General features: G+C 59.8%; 6 protein-coding genes across 6 annotated transcripts; all 6 read right to left on the bottom strand.

The window, feature by feature from the left end:
- Nucleotides 1-856: 856 nt before the first annotated feature.
- LMJF_18_1320 (conserved hypothetical protein) lies at nt 857-5,266 on the bottom strand (the record flags this gene model as incomplete). The annotated part of the gene is made up of 1 exon (XM_001682489.1): nt 857-5,266. The coding sequence occupies one exon, from the start codon at nt 5,264-5,266 to the stop codon at nt 857-859; it is 4,410 nt and encodes a 1,469-aa protein (XP_001682541.1).
- A 980-nt stretch (nt 5,267-6,246) lies between these two features.
- LMJF_18_1310 (conserved hypothetical protein) lies at nt 6,247-8,664 on the bottom strand (the record flags this gene model as incomplete). The annotated part of the gene is made up of 1 exon (XM_001682488.1): nt 6,247-8,664. One exon carries the CDS (start codon nt 8,662-8,664, stop codon nt 6,247-6,249), a length of 2,418 nt encoding a protein of 805 aa, XP_001682540.1.
- Nucleotides 8,665-11,776: 3,112 nt separating this feature from the next.
- Nucleotides 11,777-12,703, bottom strand: LMJF_18_1300 (conserved hypothetical protein; the record flags this gene model as incomplete). The annotated part of the gene is made up of 1 exon (XM_001682487.1): nt 11,777-12,703. The coding sequence occupies one exon, from the start codon at nt 12,701-12,703 to the stop codon at nt 11,777-11,779; it is 927 nt and encodes a 308-aa protein (XP_001682539.1).
- A 2,036-nt stretch (nt 12,704-14,739) lies between these two features.
- LMJF_18_1290 (conserved hypothetical protein) lies at nt 14,740-15,690 on the bottom strand (the record flags this gene model as incomplete). The annotated part of the gene is made up of 1 exon (XM_001682486.1): nt 14,740-15,690. The coding sequence occupies one exon, from the start codon at nt 15,688-15,690 to the stop codon at nt 14,740-14,742; it is 951 nt and encodes a 316-aa protein (XP_001682538.1).
- Nucleotides 15,691-17,727: 2,037 nt separating this feature from the next.
- On the bottom strand, nt 17,728-18,678 carry LMJF_18_1285 (conserved hypothetical protein; the record flags this gene model as incomplete). The annotated part of the gene is made up of 1 exon (XM_001682485.1): nt 17,728-18,678. One exon carries the CDS (start codon nt 18,676-18,678, stop codon nt 17,728-17,730), a length of 951 nt encoding a protein of 316 aa, XP_001682537.1.
- Nucleotides 18,679-20,712: 2,034 nt separating this feature from the next.
- Nucleotides 20,713-21,663, bottom strand: LMJF_18_1280 (conserved hypothetical protein; the record flags this gene model as incomplete). Its single annotated transcript, XM_001682484.1, has 1 exon — nt 20,713-21,663. The coding sequence occupies one exon, from the start codon at nt 21,661-21,663 to the stop codon at nt 20,713-20,715; it is 951 nt and encodes a 316-aa protein (XP_001682536.1).
- Between the last annotated feature and the right edge of the window lie 760 nt (nt 21,664-22,423).

Raw genomic sequence — 22,423 nt, 5'->3', positions numbered from 1 at the left:
CTGACGCAAAAGGGAGATGGCAACAGTCGCGGCCCATGGCAACGAGAATAGCGGGCTTGTGCTTCCTGCCCACTGTCGCTGCCGCCGCCGCTGCCCCGGCGCCGTGCTGCTCCTTCTCTGTCCGTTTGTTTTCTCGTTTTCTGGACCGCTTCCAATGATGAGTGGGCGAACAGCGCACAAACAAGAAAAAAGGCGAATGAACAACAAGCGAGAGGCAAAGCCAGCAAACGACACACGGGCGAGCAGAGGAGAGAGAGGAAGGGAGGGCAGCTGGTGTACATTCGCTGAGTCACCTCTAACACACACATACACACACGCGCGCACGCACTAGAACCGCACTCATGCGCACAGGAAACATCGAAGTGGAGAAGCAAAGACTACGTGGAGGCGAATGCAACGAAGCACCTGTAGCGTCTACAAACCAGAGAGGGTACATAAGCGTAAGAAATAGGCCACAGAGAACAAAGGAGAGAGAGTGAGACGCCGGGCAACGGAGCCCCCACCGTCGCGTGCCTACTTTGCCCCCTTTTGTGCTTTGCGGTAGCATCGGAGGATGCCGACTCATACAAACCGAATCAACGACAACAGAGATGGGGGGAGGGAGGAGAGGGAGGGGAGGGAGAGGGAGAGGGAGGGGAGGGAGGGGGAGGGGGGCATGAGCGAAAGCAGGAATCCACTAAAGCAAAGAACAACAAACAGAGAATGCGTAGTAGTTGAACGAGGGAAAAAGGCTGTACATGGTGAACACGGAAACCCAGAGAGCAAAAGCACAAGAGAAACGACGAACAACAAGAAAACACATGAGCTATAGCCGCCATCAGCTCACCTCATCACCACGTCACCCATCCGCGTCCTCTCACATGGCCTCCTCTACGCGATAGATGCCCTTGATGGCGCGCATTAGCTCCTCGGCAGAGCGCTCGAAGCACGCGCCCCAGCGGCACGGGTCGCCCTCCAGCAACTGCACGGAGCCCACACTTTTCTTCGGCGCGCCTGGCACTATCTGCTTCGCCGTCGCCTCCTCGTTCTCGTCGTCGAAACAGCGCACACGGTTCACAAGGCCCGCGGATGAGCCTGGAGCGCCGTGCAGCATCCCCGCATCGTAGGCGACGAGGGTGATAGTCTGTAGACCGCTGATACCGCTGCAGGCGTGCAGCAGCGCTTTCGGGTCAGTGCTAGAGTCGGACCCCTGCTCCTGAAGCACATCCACGGCGCGCAGCGGCAGCTTCAGCGTCGCGAACGCACTATTGGCCATGCTGCCGATGTCCTGGATGTCCACCGCCTGCGTACGCCATTCACACACGCTGAAGGAGGGCAGGGCGTAAAGAAAATCCTCGGCGGAAAATATGTTGTTGTAGCGCTTGTACTTCCTTTTATCACCCTCGAAGCTGATCGGGGCGCCGCCGAGAAGCCTGGGGGTCTCGATGTTCATCATCATCTCCGTCGACGCGAGAGCCAGGCAGGAGCAGACCGCTGAAAACATGGGCTTGAAGGGGTGATGCACGAGGGCGTGCGCCATGTCGTAGCCCTTCGTGTCCTCGTACACCGACTCCTGCGTCACCTCCGTTGTCAGCAGAATTGTCCCGTGTGCACGGAGGCTGACACTGTCCCAGCTGCACACGGCGTTGAAGAGCACCGCCAAGGGGCAGGCGAAAGAGCGGTAGAAGGAGGACGGGCTCGCATCAGAGAGCACTACCATCCTCTTCGACGCCACGTAGTCCATGACAAAGGCGAAGCTGTTGCCACTGTTACCGTTCCACACGGTCTCATCCGCCTGCAGAACACTCACATCGTACTTGACGATCAGCTTGCGCTTGTCAGGCTCGGCGATGGCGTACTGAATCGACTCCAGTAGGTCCGCCTCTGAACGCACCGGGTATGTGGGCGTCCCGCCCGTCTCAGCAGCCTCCTCTGTAGGAGGTGGGTTCCCCTCGTAGAAGTCGTAGTGCGTCGTCGTCACGCTCACGGCGTCATCGAGGGCGTAGTGGGAGTAGTTCTGGATCACAAACGCGGCCCCCTCGAGCGGCATATTCGGTGATAAGAAGTAGGAGATATGGAAGCCGCAGAAGTTGAGAAAGCGCTCCACGTTGGTACCCGCAAAGCCCAATCGTTCTACGGCATCAGCCAGCACGGTCAGCGGGTACGGGCAGGACGGGTACTCGAATCGCTGATACGCCGCCGGAGTTGGCGGGGGTAGGAAGTTGCGCGCACACTGAAGCGCGTTCTCGTGGAAATGCTGCCCCTTTAGGGATTTGATGATCTTCCTGCTCTTGGAAGCAACAATATAGCCATAGCCCATGACGGCGTTGTACAGGCGCGAGATCGGGATGTGCCACGTCTTGCGGAACCGCTTCACGTTCACGTCCGCCAGCCGCACAAAGCCGCGCTCCTCATCCACGCCGATGACGATCGCAAAGTGCGCCGGATCACTCCTGGCATCGATGCGCACGTTCAGGGCGATGTCGATGTTGAAGCTGATGAGCATCACGCTCTTCGACTCGACCATGAGCTGCAGATGATGGACAAACTCACTATCGGTGATGTTGGGCTGCCCATCCGCGGCGCCGTCGCGACGGGAAGGTAGGATGAGGCCGATGCGCACCTCATGGTCGATCTGCAGCTGCTGGAGAAAGACGTGATACCACACGTATGCCGTCTCGATGGAGCCTTTGTTGCTTTCACACACGATCATGGACAGCGGCAGCCGCAGCTGCTGGCACACCTTCGTCAGCGGAATGCCGCGCAGCTTGACATCGCACACGTTCGTCTTGCCAAGCAGATTGTGGCTACTCTGCCTGCGACGCGCTGAGTCCGTCAGGAGGAAGGTCACCGAGAGGTGGTGCAGCATGGCGAGGCCCAGCACGTGCGGCGCAATCTTCACGTCCAGCACGCTTGTCATGAGGCCGCCGGCGCTGCTGCCGTCCAGCACAAAGAGTGGAAATATGGACGGCACCTTTGGCGGGAAAGACTCACTCTTGAAGACGCGCACAAAACCGCGCGAGAGGCGCAAGTACTTGTCCGCCGGGTGAACCGACTCGTAGAGTGCGTGCAGGCTCACCTGCTGCTCCTCCATCACGAGGTTCGAAAAGGTGCTGGCGAAACGGCGAATGTTGTGCCGCGCGTGGCCCATCTCCTCGTCCTCGCTCGCCACGCCCTCGTCGCCTTTGAAGTGCAGCGGATGCTGCTCCGCAGAAAGGTACGGTGTCAACACCTTCACTTCGTGACCCACCGGGTCAAAGTCCAGCAGAATGCCGAACAGGCCGGCCGCGTTGGCGGAAAAGCGGGCGGTCGCCATGATCGCGGCCGCCTCCTCCTCGGTGTCGCACTGGTTGCTGCGCAGCCGCAGCTGGGCCTGCTCCAGCACATGTGGGTTGTAGTAGAAAATGTACATCGACTTTTCTTCTTCAAGGTGCAGCAGCAGCTCCTTGCGAAGCTGCGTCGGGTTCGTGATGGGCGGATGCTCGCCCACGCCCTGCATGTCCTCGCCAGACTCCGGGTCTAGCACCTCCTTGTCGAAGGTGGCCATTTCGCAGTGAATGTGCACCAGCTGCCTTAATTCGTCTTCACTCAGACACCGCGCCGCCTCCTCGTCGTCCTCGAACTCGTCCTCCGTGCAGCTGCCATTATGCACCGCCGTGCGGTGGTAGCAGATGTGGATGTAGTCGTTCACAACGTCGAAGAGCTCTGCCAGCGTGATGGTAGGCAAGGAAATGTAGTGCACACCCATGCGGTTTGCACGCAGCACCTTCTCCACGGGCGTCGGCACCCCTGACACGTAGCTGATGGCCAGCGACGCACAGCACAGCCATGAGCACGGCGCGCCGGGTAGCAGTAGCTTCTCGAAGTCGTGCTTGTCGAACAGGCCCGCCTTGTTGCGCGGAAGCACATCATCGAAACGTGGGATTGGCGCGAAGAAGCTCTCTCGTACGTGCTTCACGACGTTAGCTTGGCGGCGCGTCACGCTCCTGAGCCGGTCGACAGTCTGGGCGTTGTCGGACGCGTGGTTGCCAGACGCTCCAACCAAGAAGCACGCCTTCGCATCCGGCATCGTGCTCGCCTGGCTGGAGAATTGGCGAAACTCACGACCCACTGCCACTACCTCGCCTGTCTCTCCGGTGCCCCAGATGGAACCCCTGTCGGCTGGCGGCGTGGTCGACGGCAGCGAAGCAGGAAAGGCGTTTGCGGTCCTCGTTCTTTCACCTCCCTCGCTGAACCTCATCCCCCGGCAATTACTGGCGGCGTCAGCCGAGGACCGCGCGTTCGCATGCGAGACACCCTTGAGGTCGACTCTCTGCCGCACCGGAGTCGCTGTCCTGTTGCTGGGCTCCTTGCAGTCTGTAGCCGCAGCTGGCGTCTGGGCGGGTGGGCGCGCTGGCTTTCCGAAGCTGTGCCGCGCACCATTCGGTAACGCGTGACCTGCATCCCTGCTGCCGTCGCTGGAGTCACTCGAAGACGAGTCGCTGCCGATGCTGGCGTTGGGGCTGTCGAGCATGTCAGCGTCGTCGAAGAAGTGAGGATGTAGCGGGTCACGTTGCCCGTCAGCTTTCGCGGTGGCTGGTGCAGCAGCCGCAGCAGTGGCGGGGGGTTCCACGACGGCTGACGCAACAGCGGATGCCTTCGACCTCGCTACTTCGGTCGACCTCGACGCCGGTGTCAGTGGCACCGGCGGGAGCGACGTCGCCATTGCAGACGGAATCGGCTGCAGATGATGATTCGCCGCGGCCTTGCTGCCTGCGGCACCGGTTGTCGCGATGGGGGCGAGAAAGTCGAGCGCATTCTGGGCTGTCGCGTTGCTGTTCAGCGCCTCTGTCGGTGCCTCGCGCGACGTCGTCGGCGGCGCCGTTTGCTGCATCTCTTCGTGCAGGAAATTCAGCTTAGCCTCGATCGCCTTGAGGTGAGCCTCCGTCTTCTCATAGGCCGCCTGCACGGCCTTTACCACCTGGTGATCGTCACGGTGGGTCTGTGGCGCGGAGATAGGCGTGTTTGTCATGGCGCGCGGCATGAAGCTGGCCCGAAAGCCATTGCCCGAAGGCATGCCAGCGTACGGCGGCACCGACGACATTGGCATCGAGGCGACGCGCGTCGTTGGGTTCAGCCTCACACGCGCAATCTGCTTCATGTGATTAGAATTCGCCGGCGGTGAGTTCTTGGTGACATTGGCCCGAGAGAGCACCGCTGGCGGGGTGCTCTTGTCGCTTATGTGAGGCGCCTCCAAGAGCGAGGGTGGCGGCTGGCCAGTGAAGGACGGGGCAACGCCGGACGGCATCAGACCAAACGGCGGAGGAGAAAAGGAAAGGATGTACAGAAACAGGCAAAACCGCAGGGAACGGGGCAAAAGAACAAGGAAAGGAGAGGAGCGGCACGCGCACGCCAAGACGCACGCATGCAGACGCGCACGGAGAGGAAATGCGAAGACGATGTGGCGGGGCGGAGAGCAGAAGACGACGAAGAGAAAAAGAGAGAGACGCACGCGCTCTCCAGGGAAGGAGTCTCTCCCTTCGTATGTATCGTCACACGCAACACAAACTTTGCTGTTGGCGTTGCTCTTGTCTGTTCGCACTCCGTCTCTTCTCGTTTCGACTAGCGGGGAAGAGGAGCGCGTGTGGCAGTGGCGTGGTGACGTCGGCAGACGTGCAAAAAGGGGGAGGGGGTGGGGGGTACCGGCCGCGGTGGGAGTCGCCCAAAGAGCCACGCGAAGTGGAGCATGCATGACCAAAGAGAGAGAGAGAAGGGCATTGCAAGACGTTGAAGTGGGTTCGAGGGTGCAGGAGGGAAGAGGGCACCGCGACGAAGGCATGTGCCTCTATGAGGGAGTGGGGTTGTGGAGAGTGCGAAGCATATGTTCGCCATTCCTGGCGCGCTTTATCCTCGCTACCCGCATACGTATCGCGACATCACCTGTGCGCGGCGGCCCCGCATGTCGACCTTCATGTGAGAGAGGGAGGGGGGAGAAGAACAAACAACTGAGACGGCGTTCATATACACGCTTCGAATCATTACCTGTTCGCCGATTGGGCGGTCCTCGTAGCTGTTTTTTTTTTTGGTTGCCTTTAGGCTGGCTGAACGGATGCATGCGCCAGCAGCTCGACCGAGTGCGGGGGGGGGGGGGGGGGGGGGGCAACGTCCAGCGCCTCATTCTCCCATCCTCCGAGGAGCCGCCGCCGGCAGCGCGCAAGCTAGTGAACACGCCCACGTCCTGCAGGCACGGTCGCGCGCTTTCAGCATCGCCACCCTCTTTTACGCGCTCTACAGCACCTTTCCCTCCACCACAACGTTGTAGGCAAGCCATAGCACCGCACATAGCAGCCCAAAGGCGTTGGTGACGAAGACAACCTCGCGTGCCATTTCCCACCACCCTAGCCGCTGCTGTGTCTCATCGCCAGAGCCTTTTGGATCGGTGCGTCGTCGCCACTCCTCCTGACCCTTTTCCGCTGTGAGCAGGATGATATCAGCCACCATGGGGTACGTCCGAGGAGACAGCCACAAGGCCGTCTGCAGAGAGATCTGTTTCGCCGGCGTGGCCTTCTCCGCCGGTGCGTCTGCCGCAGTAGCGGGGGTGGCGGGGGTGGGGGTTGGAATGGCGGCCTTGTCTGCCTCAGTCAAAGCAGCCGCGGCTGCTGTCGGGCCGCTGACCTCCCTTACCCGTGATGCTCCACGGCGGCGGCGCAGACCCGTCAATGAGGACGGTGGCGGTGGCAAAGAAGACGCATGCGCTGCCGCGGTCAAGGGAGCGGCGCCATCCGGGTTGGCCGCACCCTCCTCCGGCGCCGCACAGTTTTCCACCCGGTTTACCACACGGTCCGTCTCCCCCGGCGTGTCGTCCGCCACTGTGGAGGAGAGTTCTGCTGACGCACCTGGCAAGGCAGCGGGCCCATCCCTTCCGCAGACATAATGCAGGAGGAGGGCATCGTATGGAGCGCCGCCGATGTCGTAGTACGCCTTCAGCACGCGGTGCAGCACAAAGCCGCGGTGGGCGTAGAAGGCGGTAGCTTGGAGGTTACCAGGCAGACAGTGCAGCCAGACGTCCTGCACACCGGTTTGGACAACGAAGCAACGCGCCTCACGGCGCACCTCGTCCACCTCCTCGTCTGTGAGCACATCTGGCGCCAGTCGATCACGGAAGCGCCGCGCGTCAATCTCTTCTTCGGTCAGGCCACAATTCCGCAGTCGGAGGCGTGCCTGCCGATCTTCGATCCAGCTCTGCAGCTCTGGCAGGTACGTGAGGAGATTCTGGAAGATGGAGGAGTGGGCCTGAGCGGGGCTCGATGACTGGGACGGCGCAGCAGGGGAGATCGACGGCGGCAGAGGCCCGCCTGATGGAGCATCCCTCTTGTGCCGACTGCCATCGCCGCCGTCCTCGCATGTGCCACCCGCGGCAGACGCAGCGGTTCCGCCGAGTAGCGTCTCCGCCCCTGCTTTGCGCTTCTTGACCTGTGCGGCCGCCAACAGCGCAATCAGCTTCCGCTTGTCATAGTGCAAGTAGTCCTGCGCGTACACGGGGCGCTGCTGCGTCACGTACGTGACGAAGCGCTGCAACAGCGCATGCCCCACGCCGCAGGTCTGAAAGGGTGGGTCGACAGCGAAAGAGCCGATGTAGGCAGTGGGGTTCGAGAGAAGGTGGCCTGCGTCGTGGCGTGCGTAGGCGATCTGGCCAATGATAAAACCCACCACCACAGTGTGTGCTGCCGAGTCGCTGCCGTCGCTGTTGTGCAACGATCTTGTGCTCTTGTGAGCATTATCGACCGCCTTTCGAGCAGCAATGCGCTCCTGCTCCGCGATGATGCTCTCTACCTGCGCGCATTCCTGCAGAGCCTCAGCAGTCATGCTGCACTGAGAGACCGGTGGCGGAACCGGCGGTGCTGTGGAAGCGGACGAAGGCGACGACGACGACGACGCAGCACGTGCCGTCTGCGTGGTCACCGTCTTCGGTGTATTGCCCTCCGTCTCCCTCCAGCGTTGTACCCACTCGCGGTACGTCTCCTGGGCCACCAGTGCCACCAAGCCCATACAGGCATCGTGGTCCAGCATCCACTCGTAGTAGGAGGCGGTGTAGCTGATAGGGTACGCGTCCTTGTGCATCTCATACAGTCTGCGGAGCTCCGTCGCCTGCACACCCCAGCGCAGCCGGAGCGAGACGCAAGTGGTCAATTCAGGCGCAACCGCCGTAGCTTCAGTGCCGCTGCATGCACCCGTCGAGGACAACGGCGACGACGACACACCTGCCGTACTGGTGGCGGTGGTAGTGAGGGCGGCAGCCTTAACGGGCAGCTGCACCGTCTCCGGTGCAGGGTAGCGTCGATATACGCCTAAACTCTCGCTAGAAGCGCCTGTCGACGCGGCGTGCGGCGTCGCTGTTGGCGAGAAGGTCATTGTTGCAGTGTGAATGGATGGGGGGCTACGGGTTTTTCTTAATGGCGTATTATCTCTCTCACTTCTCGATGTCCTTACTACGCCAGCATCAGCATGAGTTCCCTTGTGAGATCGGTGACAGAGGGGGGAGGAAGCAGCAATGAGTGCCGATATCCTGGTTAGAGAACCAAAAAGAGGAAGGAAAGCAGCTGTTTGTCTGTGTTCATAAATCGTGCCCATGTCGCTGCCGTACAGCACGAGGTCCAACGCCACTCGACCCCCAACACCCCACCCCGGGACCGTCGCAGGCGCCATCGCGTCGTGTCAAGCAGTCCTGGGGACACGCGCCTTACAGCGCTGCGTCAACTCAGCCACCTGAGCACAGCCTCAGCCTCGAGCTCGAACTCTACCCAGACTCTGCTCCGCAGGTCGCCTCACAGCGGCTCTCCCCCATCATGCCGGTTCACCACACCTGGTGTGCATCCCCCTCGGGGTGGCACTCAGGCCCCCCCCCTACGCCAGTAAGGCAGTGCAGCGCTCTGACGACCCTTACGTCGTTGGTGCTTGACCTTGTCACCGCCAGAAGTGGTTCGGCACCGGCAGGGGGGGTAGAGGGCTGCTGCTGCTGCTGCTGCTTGGCTTCGCCTCACATGGTGAGGTTACCGGACCCTTCGATACCACGCACTGAGGGGTGTGCCTCCCCCCTTCCTGTCATTAGGGAAGGGGGGAAACACAAGTGGGGCAAGTGCGAAGCATAGGACTTCTAATCACCTCACGTACGCCACGTGCGAGTGCAACCGCGACGGCGCACATGTCGAGTGCCAAACGCATGCTCTTGCGCGTTCAAACGATCCCCTAGACAGCTTCTCAAAATGGAACGGATGGCGGGACAGCTGCCCATGTCAGCGAGCCACCGTGCAATTCAGCGAGATGGGAAAATCTCGTACGCAGCAGAGGTGGGGAGGGAGGGAGGAGGAGGGGGAAGGGCGCAGGCCCGCCCGCCTTGCCACCATATTCCACGTTTGTTTTCATGTCCTCGTTTTGTGCTGTAAAGACATCCTCCCCATCCCTTCCCCTCCCTCCTGTGTGTGTGTGTGTGTGTGTGCAGTCGTTCGAAGTAGGGAGGTGGGAAGGAGAAGGGAAGGGAAAGTCAAGCTGCGTAGAGATGTCAGCGAGAGCAAGAGGGAGAATAAGGTCGCGGTTCGCAGTGCTTTCGTTTCCAGCTTTTGTTGCAGTCTCGAGCAGAGCTACAGGGGGAGGGGAGGATAGGGGCACATCGAAGTACACGAAGTCACACAACGAAGCCACAGACACACCCGGCGCGCAGAAAGAGTGCAGAGGAGAAGTCGTCTTCGAATGCGTCCTCATACGCACTCTGCACACTCTTCTTCGTCTTCTCTGACCTTGTTGCCTTAGCTATTTGGTGTATTTTTTTTTCATTTTGCACACGATAAGCTGCCGCGTCTCAGCCCCTTCTTTAGCCGAGAGTTGTGTGCGTGCGTGAGTGTGTGCCAATTTGGTCTGCGTTGTTTGCTGTGGTGCGTTCTGCGCTTCATTTCCATGTCTCTGGCTCTCAGTACCCTCTCCATCCAAGACTCTCACCTCACTCAGCACTCCCCCTCCCCGCCTCCGCCCCCCCCCTGCTTTGCGCTCTTCCTCTATCGCCCATACGCACACCTTGACCTTCACCACACCAACTCATTGCCTTAAGAGAGAGAGGAGGAGGAGGGGCGTGAAGTGGTGGAGAGAAAGGCAGGCATGCGGTCGCCTAATGAGCACACACGCACGCACACGCACCATCGTGTGTGAGAGAGAATAACAATAATAATAGTAAGAACGTTTTCAAGTTGCTGAGCACGTACATCAATAGCAACATGCAGGGGGGAAGACGTATTTGAGGGATACGTGCAGAATCAATGCAAAAGAATAATGTGTGGAGTAAGAGAGAGAGGGAGGGAACGAACAAGACGAGTAGAACGTTGAGGGTGGTGGCCTACGCATAAACACGAAGGAAGCGCGCAAACAAAGAGTCACCAGCCCACAACCTCCATCAAATCAGCAGGTTCGCCGTTCTGCCTACCATGCGCCACATTGCTCAGGGTTTTCTTTTAGTTTTTGTCTTTTTGTCTTTTTTGGTCGCTACCTCTGCGTTTCCTTCGCCTAGATATCTATATATCTATATCGATATATATATATAGAGATAGATATATGTACAGATATTCATATATCAGTATATGTATGCATACATGTGTACGCATCTACCTGTGTGTATTTAGGTATACATATACATGTATGGAGTACGAGAGAGACAAAGCAAGAGAATCGCTCATAAACACAAGAAACGACATCCGACATCGATATTGGGTCACATGTGTGTGAGTGTATGTGTTTGTGTGTGTGTGTGTGTGCGCAAACATACAAACAGGCAGACAGACGCAGGCGCACACGCGAGAGCGAGCAAGAGGCGAACGAAGCATTAAGCTCAGCTCAGCGTGCACGCGAACAGAGAGGGAATACAAGAACAAAAAGAGGACCATACAAGTGCTCGGAAGACGCCGTCATCGAGTCATGGCGGGTGTGGCTCAATACAGATCCGTGCAAAGTACCGACATACAGCAAGCATACTGAACCACGCATGTGCCTCCCCCTCCCCTGCTGCGCGCAGTACAAAGAAAAAAATCAGTGCTGTCCTGCTCTTCTCGGATATGTGGATACGCGTAGGTGCGGAGGGGAAGCTCTATCGCATAGAAGCGCGTGATCTGTGCGTGTTCATAAATTACTTCTCTGTCTTCCCAAGTCACCTCCATTGCATTTGGGGGGCCCATCTACCCGACACACATACACACACACATACTTCTGTGGATCACAGCGCGTGCCTGTGTATGTGTCCGCGTTGGAAATCTTACCTCCATCGCTGCGCTGCGCTCAGAAGACTCCAAACAAAGGGAAAAAACGTTTCGATATTGATCCGTTGGCTCGCACATCTCGGGCCACGAACGCAGTACACCGTCATCTGTGCACATGTGTCTGTCCCTATCTGCGAGTGCATGTCGTCGAAAAGAGGAACCGCGAACAGCAACGACTCCTCTTCCGCTCATGGACACGTGCATGACGGCTGGCGAAGGAGCAGATCTGCGCTGCGCCCACACAGACTCGGCGGTGAAGAAAGCACCCCACACACACAACCGCCATCAGCATGGTGAGGATACCAGCCAGTGAAATGAAGGAGAACCTCCCAAAGTGAACGATACCGAACGCCATACATACACCACCCGTCCGACACCTCACAGCCGCCCGCTGGGCTGGCCAGCAGCACCCCCATCACCCTTACCTTTCGGCCCTTAGCTTTCCTCCCTCACGTAACACAGCGCGTACTCCTGCATCGCTCCCTCTCCCTACACCCACGCAGCCAAAACAGCGCCATGCCCTAGCAGCGCTCCCTCATCGTGCGCGTACCGTACTCTATCGTGAAGAAGCATATCATTGTGTGTATCGCACACCGGCAGAAGTAAGGTGCGAAGGCGCCGTACATGGCCAGCAAACCCTCCTCCTTGAAGATGCGGCCAATGCACTGCACAACGTTGTGGTACCTCCGCTCCGCACCAGCGCTGAGCTTTGCCTCCGCCGACATCCGCACACGCGCCACCTCCACTGGCATCGTCACAATGCTGTAGAACAAGGCTGTGATCACACTCGCGATGTTGACGACGACGTTGTCGCCGAGCGGGTCCGCGCGCTTCACGTTGCGTTTGCGCAACATCGTCAGCACCTGGTCGTGCACCGCCACCTGCGACACGCCCACCAGCGCCGCACGCGACGCCAGAGCGCCAAAGCCGCTCCACAGCCCAGTCACACCGCGGCTCTTCAGAACACTGTTGCAGGCCTGCAGCATGGACAGCCTCTCCTTGCCTTTGCTCGTGGTCTGCAGAACCAGGCACACCTCCACCGGAGAGGACAGGAAGGAGGCAAAGACGCCAGCAGACGCGCCGGCGAGAGCGCGGTCGAGCGCCGTCGCGCCAGCAGGGTCCGCGGACCTCTTCAGCCCCAGCGCAACCTCACCCTCCAGGATGCCATCGCGAAAACTCGGGTAGAAGCCCAGACGGGCGGTTGCGTAGATCAACTGGCGCATCAGGCCACTAGACAGACCTGTGTAGAAGCCCTTCCGCGCCGTCGCCTTTAAGGAATCTAGCTGGCTTGTCCCGGGCGCCGCCATCATCACCGTGTTTTTCCACATCTCGAAGGGGTGCGTGAAGCACCAGCCAAACATGCCGGCGAAGCCTGACACGCCAAGCGTCTGCCAGAGCGGGAGGGGCGGCGCCGGCGCCTTGGGCGCTGAAGCGGTCTGTGGAGACATGACGAAGGAGGTTTGGAGCGAGGCGTAAAGAGAAGGAGAGCGGGATGAGGGAGAAACGCTCACGGAGAAGAGCGGTGCAACACCTACGTCAGCGGTAGCTGGGGCGGTGGTAGAAACAGCGGCCTTTGGTTATCGTATTCGCGATGGTGGTTGCGCTGTGGTCTTAGGCCCGTCGTTAGGTGCGTCAACGGACCGCGCGCAGAGGTAGGCACAGACACGGGTGAAGAGGGGCGGAGAAGGGGGACGTCGAGAGGGTTGGGCGAGTGTGGCGATTTTTTGGATGGAGAGAGGGAGAGAGAGCGAGAGAGTAGAGGTGGCGGGATACGTGACCGTGTATCGGTGCAAAAACAAGCAAAAAGCACTGCGGTGATCAGCCAGCGCAGGGAGATGCAGGAAGGTGTGGCGAGGAGAGCGACGTGAGCTGCGCACGGTGACGTGCAGCGGCACGAGGAAAAAGAACCAGGAAGGGGTGCAGATGCATCCTCCCTCCCCCCTCACTCAGCCGACGGACGTGGCACACGCGTTGACACATACAGAGAAAGGCTAATCGAAAGGCAACGCCGTTCCCCCGTATGGTCCAGCGATCACTCTGTCGCTGGCACCCCACCCAGCCACGTCCGTCCTGTCTTGTGCTCTGTTTTTGTTTTTGCGCTGTTTTGCTGCAGTCGCCTCCATTCGTGTGCACTTTGGTGGATCGATCTGCCTCTTCACGGCACCACACGGACGGCGTTCAGAGTTGGAGAGGGAGGGGCGTAAAGCACGAAAGCATGTGATATCCTTCAGCAGTAGCCTGATGTACGGGAGAGAGAGCGGGCGGCCGTCACTTGTCAAGCCGTGGTGGGGGCCGGAAAGGGATGAAGAGCAGCAGCCATACGGGGCAAGTCGAAGAAGCTGGCAATCGCACGCGCATGGCCTGCACCTGGAGCAAGTGGCATCACGGTCGCCCCCAGCGGCCTGCCCCACCTCCCCAGCATGCCCCCTCACCCCCCATCGCACCCCTCCCGTGCCCTCAATTTCTTCTTTCCCAACGTGTCCCGTCTGTGATAATAAGTTGTCGAAAACAAGAATGCAAGCAGCAGAGAGAGACAGAGACAACGGCAGCAGTGGTCGCCGGGATACGCCTCATGTACGAGTCCCAGCTCAACACACACACACACACACACGCACATGAGCGAGAACGAAAAGAGCACTGCCGTGCTCGCACACAAGAATGCACGCACGGAGGGAGAGGGAGATGCTTGTCCATGGTTGTACCTGCAGAGCCGCACAGAAACAATGGAGAGAGCGGTGGCAACGATATGCGAAAGAGCAGAGAATCAAGAGAACGGAAAAGGGGCCGCCGCCTCTGCCAGCGCAGCCATCACCGTCGCCACCACCACCACCCACCCCGTCACACCCACCACAGCACCCCACCCATCCAGTCAAGCGTGCTGTATCCAGCCTCCCACCACCCACCCCCTCACAGCAACAAAGCAACGACGAAAAGAATAGAGGCAAGAAAAGATGGCAGAGTGGGAGGTGAGGGCGGGGAGGGACGACGTCCGGCAGAAGAAGAGAGAACCAAAGAACGCTTGCAGATCAGTGAATAGTCACAAAACAAAAAACGAGCGGAGGAGCGTGCCTGCGTCTGCGTGTGTGAGTGAAGAGGGAGGAGGTCGTACGCAGAGCCTGTCGGATGGCTAATGCAGCCACGGAGGGACAGAGGGTGAGGTAGCAAGTGTTCGTGGAGAGGGGGAGGAGCAAGACAAGGGAGGAGGAAGAAACTATCAACGAAAAGATGAGACACACGCACACAACTTCGTTAGAATGCGAATTCTCAGTGACGGACATGAGCGGGGGAGCAAATAGCGCACAAGTAACTGTGCACACCAGCGCGCATGTCCTTCCTCCCTCTTCCCCCTCACTCAGCTAACCCCCCCCCCAACGATCGAGTCCATCGCCACTCGTCCGTCCAACATCCTCACGTCCGCGCGCACGGTGGCGCATCCGCTTTCTCCCCATCCCAACCGCGCCCGTGCTGAACGCTCCCGATGGGGTCACTTGATGAGGTTCGTCTTCGCCTTCTGCCGCTCACGCAGCTCACGCGTCAAGTACTCGATCACAAAGAAGCAAATAACCGTTTGTGACGCGCAGCGAGAAAAGTACGGCAGATACGAGTCGTACATGGCCAGCAAACCCTCCTCCTTGAAGATGCGGCCAATGCACTGCACAACGTTGTGGTACCTCCGCTCCGCACCAGCGCTGAGCTTTGCCTCCGCCGACATCCGCACACGCGCCACCTCCATCGGCATCGTCACAATGCTGCAGAACAAGGCTGTGATCACACTCGCGATGTTGACGACGACGTTGTCGCCGAGCGGGTCCGCGCGCTTCACGTTGCGTTTGCGCAACATCGTCAGCACCTGGTCGTGCACCGCCACCTGCGACACGCCCACCAGCGCCGCACGCGACGCCAGAGCGCCAAAGCCGCTCCACAGCCCAGTCACACCGCGGCTCTTCAGAACACTGTTGCAGGCCTGCAGCATGGACAGCCTCTCCTTGCCTTTGCTCGTGGTCTGCAGAACCAAGCACACCTCCACCGGAGAGGACAGGAAGGAGGCAAAGACGCCAGCAGACGCGCCGGCGAGAGCGCGGTCGAGCGCCGTCGCGCCAGCAGGGTCCGCGGACCTCTTCAGCCCCAGCGCAACCTCACCCTCCAGGATGCCATCGCGAAAACTCGGGTAGAAGCCCAGACGGGCGGTTGTGTAGATCAACTGGCGCATCAGGCCACTAGACAGACCTGTGTAGAAGCCCTTCCGCGCCGTCGCCTTTAAGGAATCTAGCTGGCTTGTCCCGGGCGCCGCCATCATCACCGTGTTTTTCCACATCTCGAAGGGGTGCGTGAAGCACCAGCCAAACATGCCGGCGAAGCCTGACACGCCAAGCGTCTGCCAGAGCGGGAGGGGCGGCGCCGGCGCCTTGGGCGCTGAAGCGGTCTGTGGAGACATGACGAAGGAGGTTTGGAGCGAGGCGTAAAGAGAAGGAGAGCGGGATGAGGGAGAAACGCTCACGGAGAAGAGCGGTGCAACACCTACGTCAGCGGTAGCTGGGGCGGTGGTAGAAACAGCGGCCTTTGGTTATCGTATTCGCGATGGTGGTTGCGCTGTGGTCTTAGGCCCGTCGTTAGGTGCGTCAACGGACCGCGCGCAGAGGTAGGCACAGACGCGGGTGAAGAGGGGCGGAGAAGGGGGACGTCGAGAGGGTTGGGCGAGTGTGGCGATTTTTTGGATGGAGAGAGGGAGAGAGAGCGAGAGAGTAGAGGTGGCGGGATACGTGACCGTGTATCGGTGCAAAAACAAGCAAAAAGCACTGCGGTGATCAGCCAGCGCAGGGAGATGCAGGAAGGTGTGGCGAGGAGAGCGACGTGAGCTGCGCACGGTGACGTGCAGCGGCACGAGGAAAAAGAACCAGGAAGGGGTGCAGATGCATCCTCCCTCCCCCCTCACTCAGCCGACGGACGTGGCACACGCGTTGACACATACAGAGAAAGGCTAATCGAAAGGCAACGCCGTTCCCCCGTATGGTCCAGCGATCACTCTGTCGCTGGCACCCCACCCAGCCACGTCCGTCCTGTCTTGTGCTCTGTTTTTGTTTTTGCGCTGTTTTGCTGCAGTCGCCTCCATTCGTGTGCACTTCGGTGGATCGATCTGCCTCTTCACGGCACCACACGGACGGCGTTCAGAGTTGGAGAGGGAGGGGCGTAAAGCACGAAAGCATGTGATATCCTTCAGCAGTAGCCTGATGTACGGGAGAGAGAGCGGGCGGCCGTCACTTGTCAAGCCGTGGTGGGGGCCGGAAAGGGATGAAGAGCAGCAGCCATACGGGGCAAGTCGAAGAAGCTGGCAATCGCACGCGCATGGCCTGCACCTGGAGCAAGTGGCATCACGGTCGCCCCCAGCGGCCTGCCCCACCTCCCCAGCATGCCCCCTCACCCCCCATCGCACCCCTCCCGTGCCCTCAATTTCTTCTTTCCCAACGTGTCCCGTCTGTGATAATAAGTTGTCGAAAACAAGAATGCAAGCAGCAGAGAGAGACAGAGACAACGGCAGCAGTGGTCGCCGGGATACGCCTCATGTACGAGTCCCAGCTCAACACACACACACACACACACACGCACATGAGCGAGAACGAAAAGAGCACTGCCGTGCTCGCACACAAGAATGCACGCACGGAGGGAGAGGGAGATGCTTGTCCATGGTTGTACCTGCAGAGCCGCACAGAAACAATGGAGAGAGCGGTGGCAACGATATGCGAAAGAGCAGAGAATCAAGAGAACGGAAAAGGGGCCGCCGCCTCTGCCAGCGCAGCCATCACCGTCGCCACCACCACCACCCACCCCGTCACACCCACCACAGCACCCCACCCATCCAGTCAAGCGTGCTGTATCCAGCCTCCCACCACCCACCCCCTCACAGCAACAAAGCAACGACGAAAAGAATAGAGGCAAGAAAAGATGGCAGAGTGGGAGGTGAGGGCGGGGAGGGACGACGTCCGGCAGAAGAAGAGAGAACCAAAGAACGCTTGCAGATCAGTGAATAGTCACAAAACAAAAAACGAGCGGAGGAGCGTGCCTGCGTCTGCGTGTGTGAGTGAAGAGGGAGGAGGTCGTACGCAGAGCCTGTCGGATGGCTAATGCAGCCACGGAGGGACAGAGGGTGAGGTAGCAAGTGTTCGTGGAGAGGGGGAGGAGCAAGACAAGGGAGGAGGAAGAAACTATCAACGAAAAGATGAGACACACGCACACAACTTCGTTAGAATGCGAATTCTCAGTGACGGACATGAGCGGGGGAGCAAATAGCGCACAAGTAACTGTGCACACCAGCGCGCATGTCCTTCCTCCCTCTTCCCCCTCACTCAGCTAACCCCCCCCCAACGATCGAGTCCATCGCCACTCGTCCGTCCAACATCCTCACGTCCGCGCGCACGGTGGCGCATCCGCTTTCTCCCCATCCCAACCGCGCCCGTGCTGAACGCTCCCGATGGGGTCACTTGATGAGGTTCGTCTTCGCCTTCTGCCGCTCACGCAGCTCACGCGTCAAGTACTCGATCACAAAGAAGCAAATAACCGTTTGTGACGCGCAGCGAGAAAAGTACGGCAGATACGAGTCGTACATGGCCAGCAAACCCTCCTCCTTGAAGATGCGGCCAATGCACTGCACAACGTTGTGGTACCTCCGCTCCGCACCAGCGCTGAGCTTTGCCTCCGCCGACATCCGCACACGCGCCACCTCCATCGGCATCGTCACAATGCTGCAGAACAAGGCTGTGATCACACTCGCGATGTTGACGACGACGTTGTCGCCGAGCGGGTCCGCGCGCTTCACGTTGCGTTTGCGCAACATCGTCAGCACCTGGTCGTGCACCGCCACCTGCGACACGCCCACCAGCGCCGCACGCGACGCCAGAGCGCCAAAGCCGCTCCACAGCCCAGTCACACCGCGGCTCTTCAGAACACTGTTGCAGGCCTGCAGCATGGACAGCCTCTCCTTGCCTTTGCTCGTGGTCTGCAGAACCAGGCACACCTCCACCGGAGAGGACAGGAAGGAGGCAAAGACGCCAGCAGACGCGCCGGCGAGAGCGCGGTCGAGCGCCGTCGCGCCAGCAGGGTCCGCGGACCTCTTCAGCCCCAGCGCAACCTCACCCTCCAGGATGCCATCGCGAAAACTCGGGTAGAAGCCCAGACGGGCGGTTGTGTAGATCAACTGGCGCATCAGGCCACTAGACAGACCTGTGTAGAAGCCCTTCCGCGCCGTCGCCTTTAAGGAATCTAGCTGGCTTGTCCCGGGCGCCGCCATCATCACCGTGTTTTTCCACATCTCGAAGGGGTGCGTGAAGCACCAGCCAAACATGCCGGCGAAGCCTGACACGCCAAGCGTCTGCCAGAGCGGGAGGGGCGGCGCCGGCGCCTTGGGCGCTGAAGCGGTCTGTGGAGACATGACGAAGGAGGTTTGGAGCGAGGCGTAAAGAGAAGGAGAGCGGGATGAGGGAGAAACGCTCACGGAGAAGAGCGGTGCAACACCTACGTCAGCGGTAGCTGGGGCGGTGGTAGAAACAGCGGCCTTTGGTTATCGTATTCGCGATGGTGGTTGCGCTGTGGTCTTAGGCCCGTCGTTAGGTGCGTCAACGGACCGCGCGCAGAGGTAGGCACAGACGCGGGTGAAGAGGGGCGGAGAAGGGGGACGTCGAGAGGGTTGGGCGAGTGTGGCGATTTTTTGGATGGAGAGAGGGAGAGAGAGCGAGAGAGTAGAGGTGGCGGGATACGTGACCGTGTATCGGTGCAAAAACAAGCAAAAAGCACTGCGGTGATCAGCCAGCGCAGGGAGATGCAGGAAGGTGTGGCGAGGAGAGCGACGTGAGCTGCGCACGGTGACGTGCAGCGGCACGAGGAAAAAGAACCAGGAAGGGGTGCAGATGCATCCTCCCTCCCCCCTCACTCAGCCGACGGACGTGGCACACGCGTTGACACATACAGAGAAAGGCTAATCGAAAGGCAACGCCGTTCCCCCGTATGGTCCAGCGATCACTCTGTCGCTGGCACCCCACCCAGCCACGTCCGTCCTGTCTTGTGCTCTGTTTTTGTTTTTGCGCTGTTTTGCTGCAGTCGCCTCCATTCGTGTGCACTTCGGTGGATCGATCTGCCTCTTCACGGCACCACACGGACGGCGTTCAGAGTTGGAGAGGGAGGGGCGTAAAGCACGAAAGCATGTGATATCCTTCAGCAGTAGCCTGATGTACGGGAGAGAGAGCGGGCGGCCGTCACTTGTCAAGCCGTGGTGGGGGCCGGAAAGGGATGAAGAGCAGCAGCCATACGGGGCAAGTCGAAGAAGCTGGCAATCGCACGCGCATGGCCTGCACCTGGAGCAAGTGGCATCACGGTCGCCCCCAGCGGCCTGCCCCACCTCCCCAGCATGCCCCCTCACCCCCCATCGCACCCCTCCCGTGCCCTCAATTTCTTCTTTCCCAACGTGTCCCGTCTGTGATAATAAGTTGTCGAAAACAAGAATGCAAGCAGCAGAGAGAGACAGAGACAACGGCAGCAGTGGTCGCCGGGATACGCCTCATGTACGAGTCCCAGCTCAACACACACACACACACACACGCACATGAGCGAGAACGAAAAGAGCACTGCCGTGCTCGCACACAAGAATGCACGCACGGAGGGAGAGGGAGATGCTTGTCCATGGTTGTACCTGCAGAGCCGCACAGAAACAATGGAGAGAGCGGTGGCAACGATATGCGAAAGAGCAGAGAATCAAGAGAACGGAAAAGGGGCCGCCGCCTCTGCCAGCGCAGCCATCACCGTCGCCACCACCACCACCCACCCCGTCACACCCACCACAGCACCCCACCCATCCAGTCAAGCGTGCTGTATCCAGCCTCCCACCACCCACCCCCTCACAGCAACAAAGCAACGACGAAAAGAATAGAGGCAAGAAAAGATGGCAGAGTGGGAGGTGAGGGCGGGGAGGGACGACGTCCGGCAGAAGAAGAGAGAACCAAAGAACGCTTGCAGATCAGTGAATAGTCACAAAACAAAAAACGAGCGGAGGAGCGTGCCTGCGTCTGCGTGTGTGAGTGAAGAGGGAGGAGGTCGTACGCAGAGCCTGTCGGATGGCTAATGCAGCCACGGAGGGACAGAGGGTGAGGTAGCAAGTGTTCGTGGAGAGGGGGAGGAGCAAGACAAGGGAGGAGGAAGAAACTATCAACGAAAAGATGAGACACACGCACACAACTTCGTTAGAATGCGAATTCTCAGTGACGGACATGAGCGGGGGAGCAAATAGCGCACAAGTAACTGTGCACACCAGCGCGCATGTCCTTCCTCCCTCTTCCCCCTCACTCAGCTAACCCCCCCCAACGATCGAGTCCATCGCCACTCGTCCGTCCAACATCCTCACGTCCGCGCGCACGGTGGCGCATCCGCTTTCTCCCCATCCCAACCGCGCCCGTGCTGAACGCTCCCGATGGGGTCACTTGATGAGGTTCGTCTTCGCCTTCTGCCGCTCACGCAGCTCACGCGTCAAGTACTCGATCACAAAGAAGCAAATAACCGTTTGTGACGCGCAGCGAGAAAAGTACGGCAGATACGAGTCGTACATGGCCAGCAAACCCTCCTCCTTGAAGATGCGGCCAATGCACTGCACAACGTTGTGGTACCTCCGCTCCGCACCAGCGCTGAGCTTTGCCTCCGCCGACATCCGCACACGCGCCACCTCCATCGGCATCGTCACAATGCTGCAGAACAAGGCTGTGATCACACTCGCGATGTTGACGACGACGTTGTCGCCGAGCGGGTCCGCGCGCTTCACGTTGCGTTTGCGCAACATCGTCAGCACCTGGTCGTGCACCGCCACCTGCGACACGCCCACCAGCGCCGCACGCGACGCCAGAGCGCCAAAGCCGCTCCACAGCCCAGTCACACCGCGGCTCTTCAGAACACTGTTGCAGGCCTGCAGCATGGACAGCCTCTCCTTGCCTTTGCTCGTGGTCTGCAGAACCAGGCACACCTCCACCGGAGAGGACAGGAAGGAGGCAAAGACGCCAGCAGACGCGCCGGCGAGAGCGCGGTCGAGCGCCGTCGCGCCAGCAGGGTCCGCGGACCTCTTCAGCCCCAGCGCAACCTCACCCTCCAGGATGCCATCGCGAAAACTCGGGTAGAAGCCCAGACGGGCGGTTGCGTAGATCAACTGGCGCATCAGGCCACTAGACAGACCTGTGTAGAAGCCCTTCCGCGCCGTCGCCTTTAAGGAATCTAGCTGGCTTGTCCCGGGCGCCGCCATCATCACCGTGTTTTTCCACATCTCGAAGGGGTGCGTGAAGCACCAGCCAAACATGCCGGCGAAGCCTGACACGCCAAGCGTCTGCCAGAGCGGGAGGGGCGGCGCCGGCGCCTTGGGCGCTGAAGCGGTCTGTGGAGACATGACGAAGGAGGTTTGGAGCGAGGCGTAAAGAGAAGGAGAGCGGGATGAGGGAGAAACGCTCACGGAGAAGAGCGGTGCAACACCTACGTCAGCGGTAGCTGGGGCGGTGGTAGAAACAGCGGCCTTTGGTTATCGTATTCGCGATGGTGGTTGCGCTGTGGTCTTAGGCCCGTCGTTAGGTGCGTCAACGGACCGCGCGCAGAGGTAGGCACAGACACGGGTGAAGAGGGGCGGAGAAGGGGGACGTCGAGAGGGTTGGGCGAGTGTGGCGATTTTTTGGATGGAGAGAGGGAGAGAGAGCGAGAGAGTAGAGGTGGCGGGATACGTGACCGTGTATCGGTGCAAAAACAAGCAAAAAGCACTGCGGTGATCAGCCAGCGCAGGGAGATGCAGGAAGGTGTGGCGAGGAGAGCGACGTGAGCTGCGCACGGTGACGTGCAGCGGCACGAGGAAAAAGAACCAGGAAGGGGTGCAGATGCATCCTCCCTCCCCCCTCACTCAGCCGACGGACGTGGCACACGCGTTGACACATACAGAGAAAGGCTAATCGAAAGGCAACGCCGTTCCCCCGTATGGTCCAGCGATCACTCTGTCGCTGGCACCCCACCCAGCCACGTCCGTCCTGTCTTGTGCTCTGTTTCTGTTTTTGCGCTGTTTTGCTGCAGTCGCCTCCATTCGTGTGCACTTTGGTGGATCGATCTGCCTCTTCACGGCACCACACGGACGGCGTTCAGAGTTGGAGAGGGAGGGGCGTAAAGCA

This window comes from Leishmania major, chromosome 18 (genome assembly GCF_000002725.2).
Source record: "Leishmania major strain Friedlin complete genome, chromosome 18".
NCBI lineage: Eukaryota > Euglenozoa > Kinetoplastea > Trypanosomatida > Trypanosomatidae > Leishmania > Leishmania major.
The sequence above is the reverse complement of the archived record's forward strand: the minus strand, read 5'-3'. Positions and strand labels throughout refer to the sequence as shown.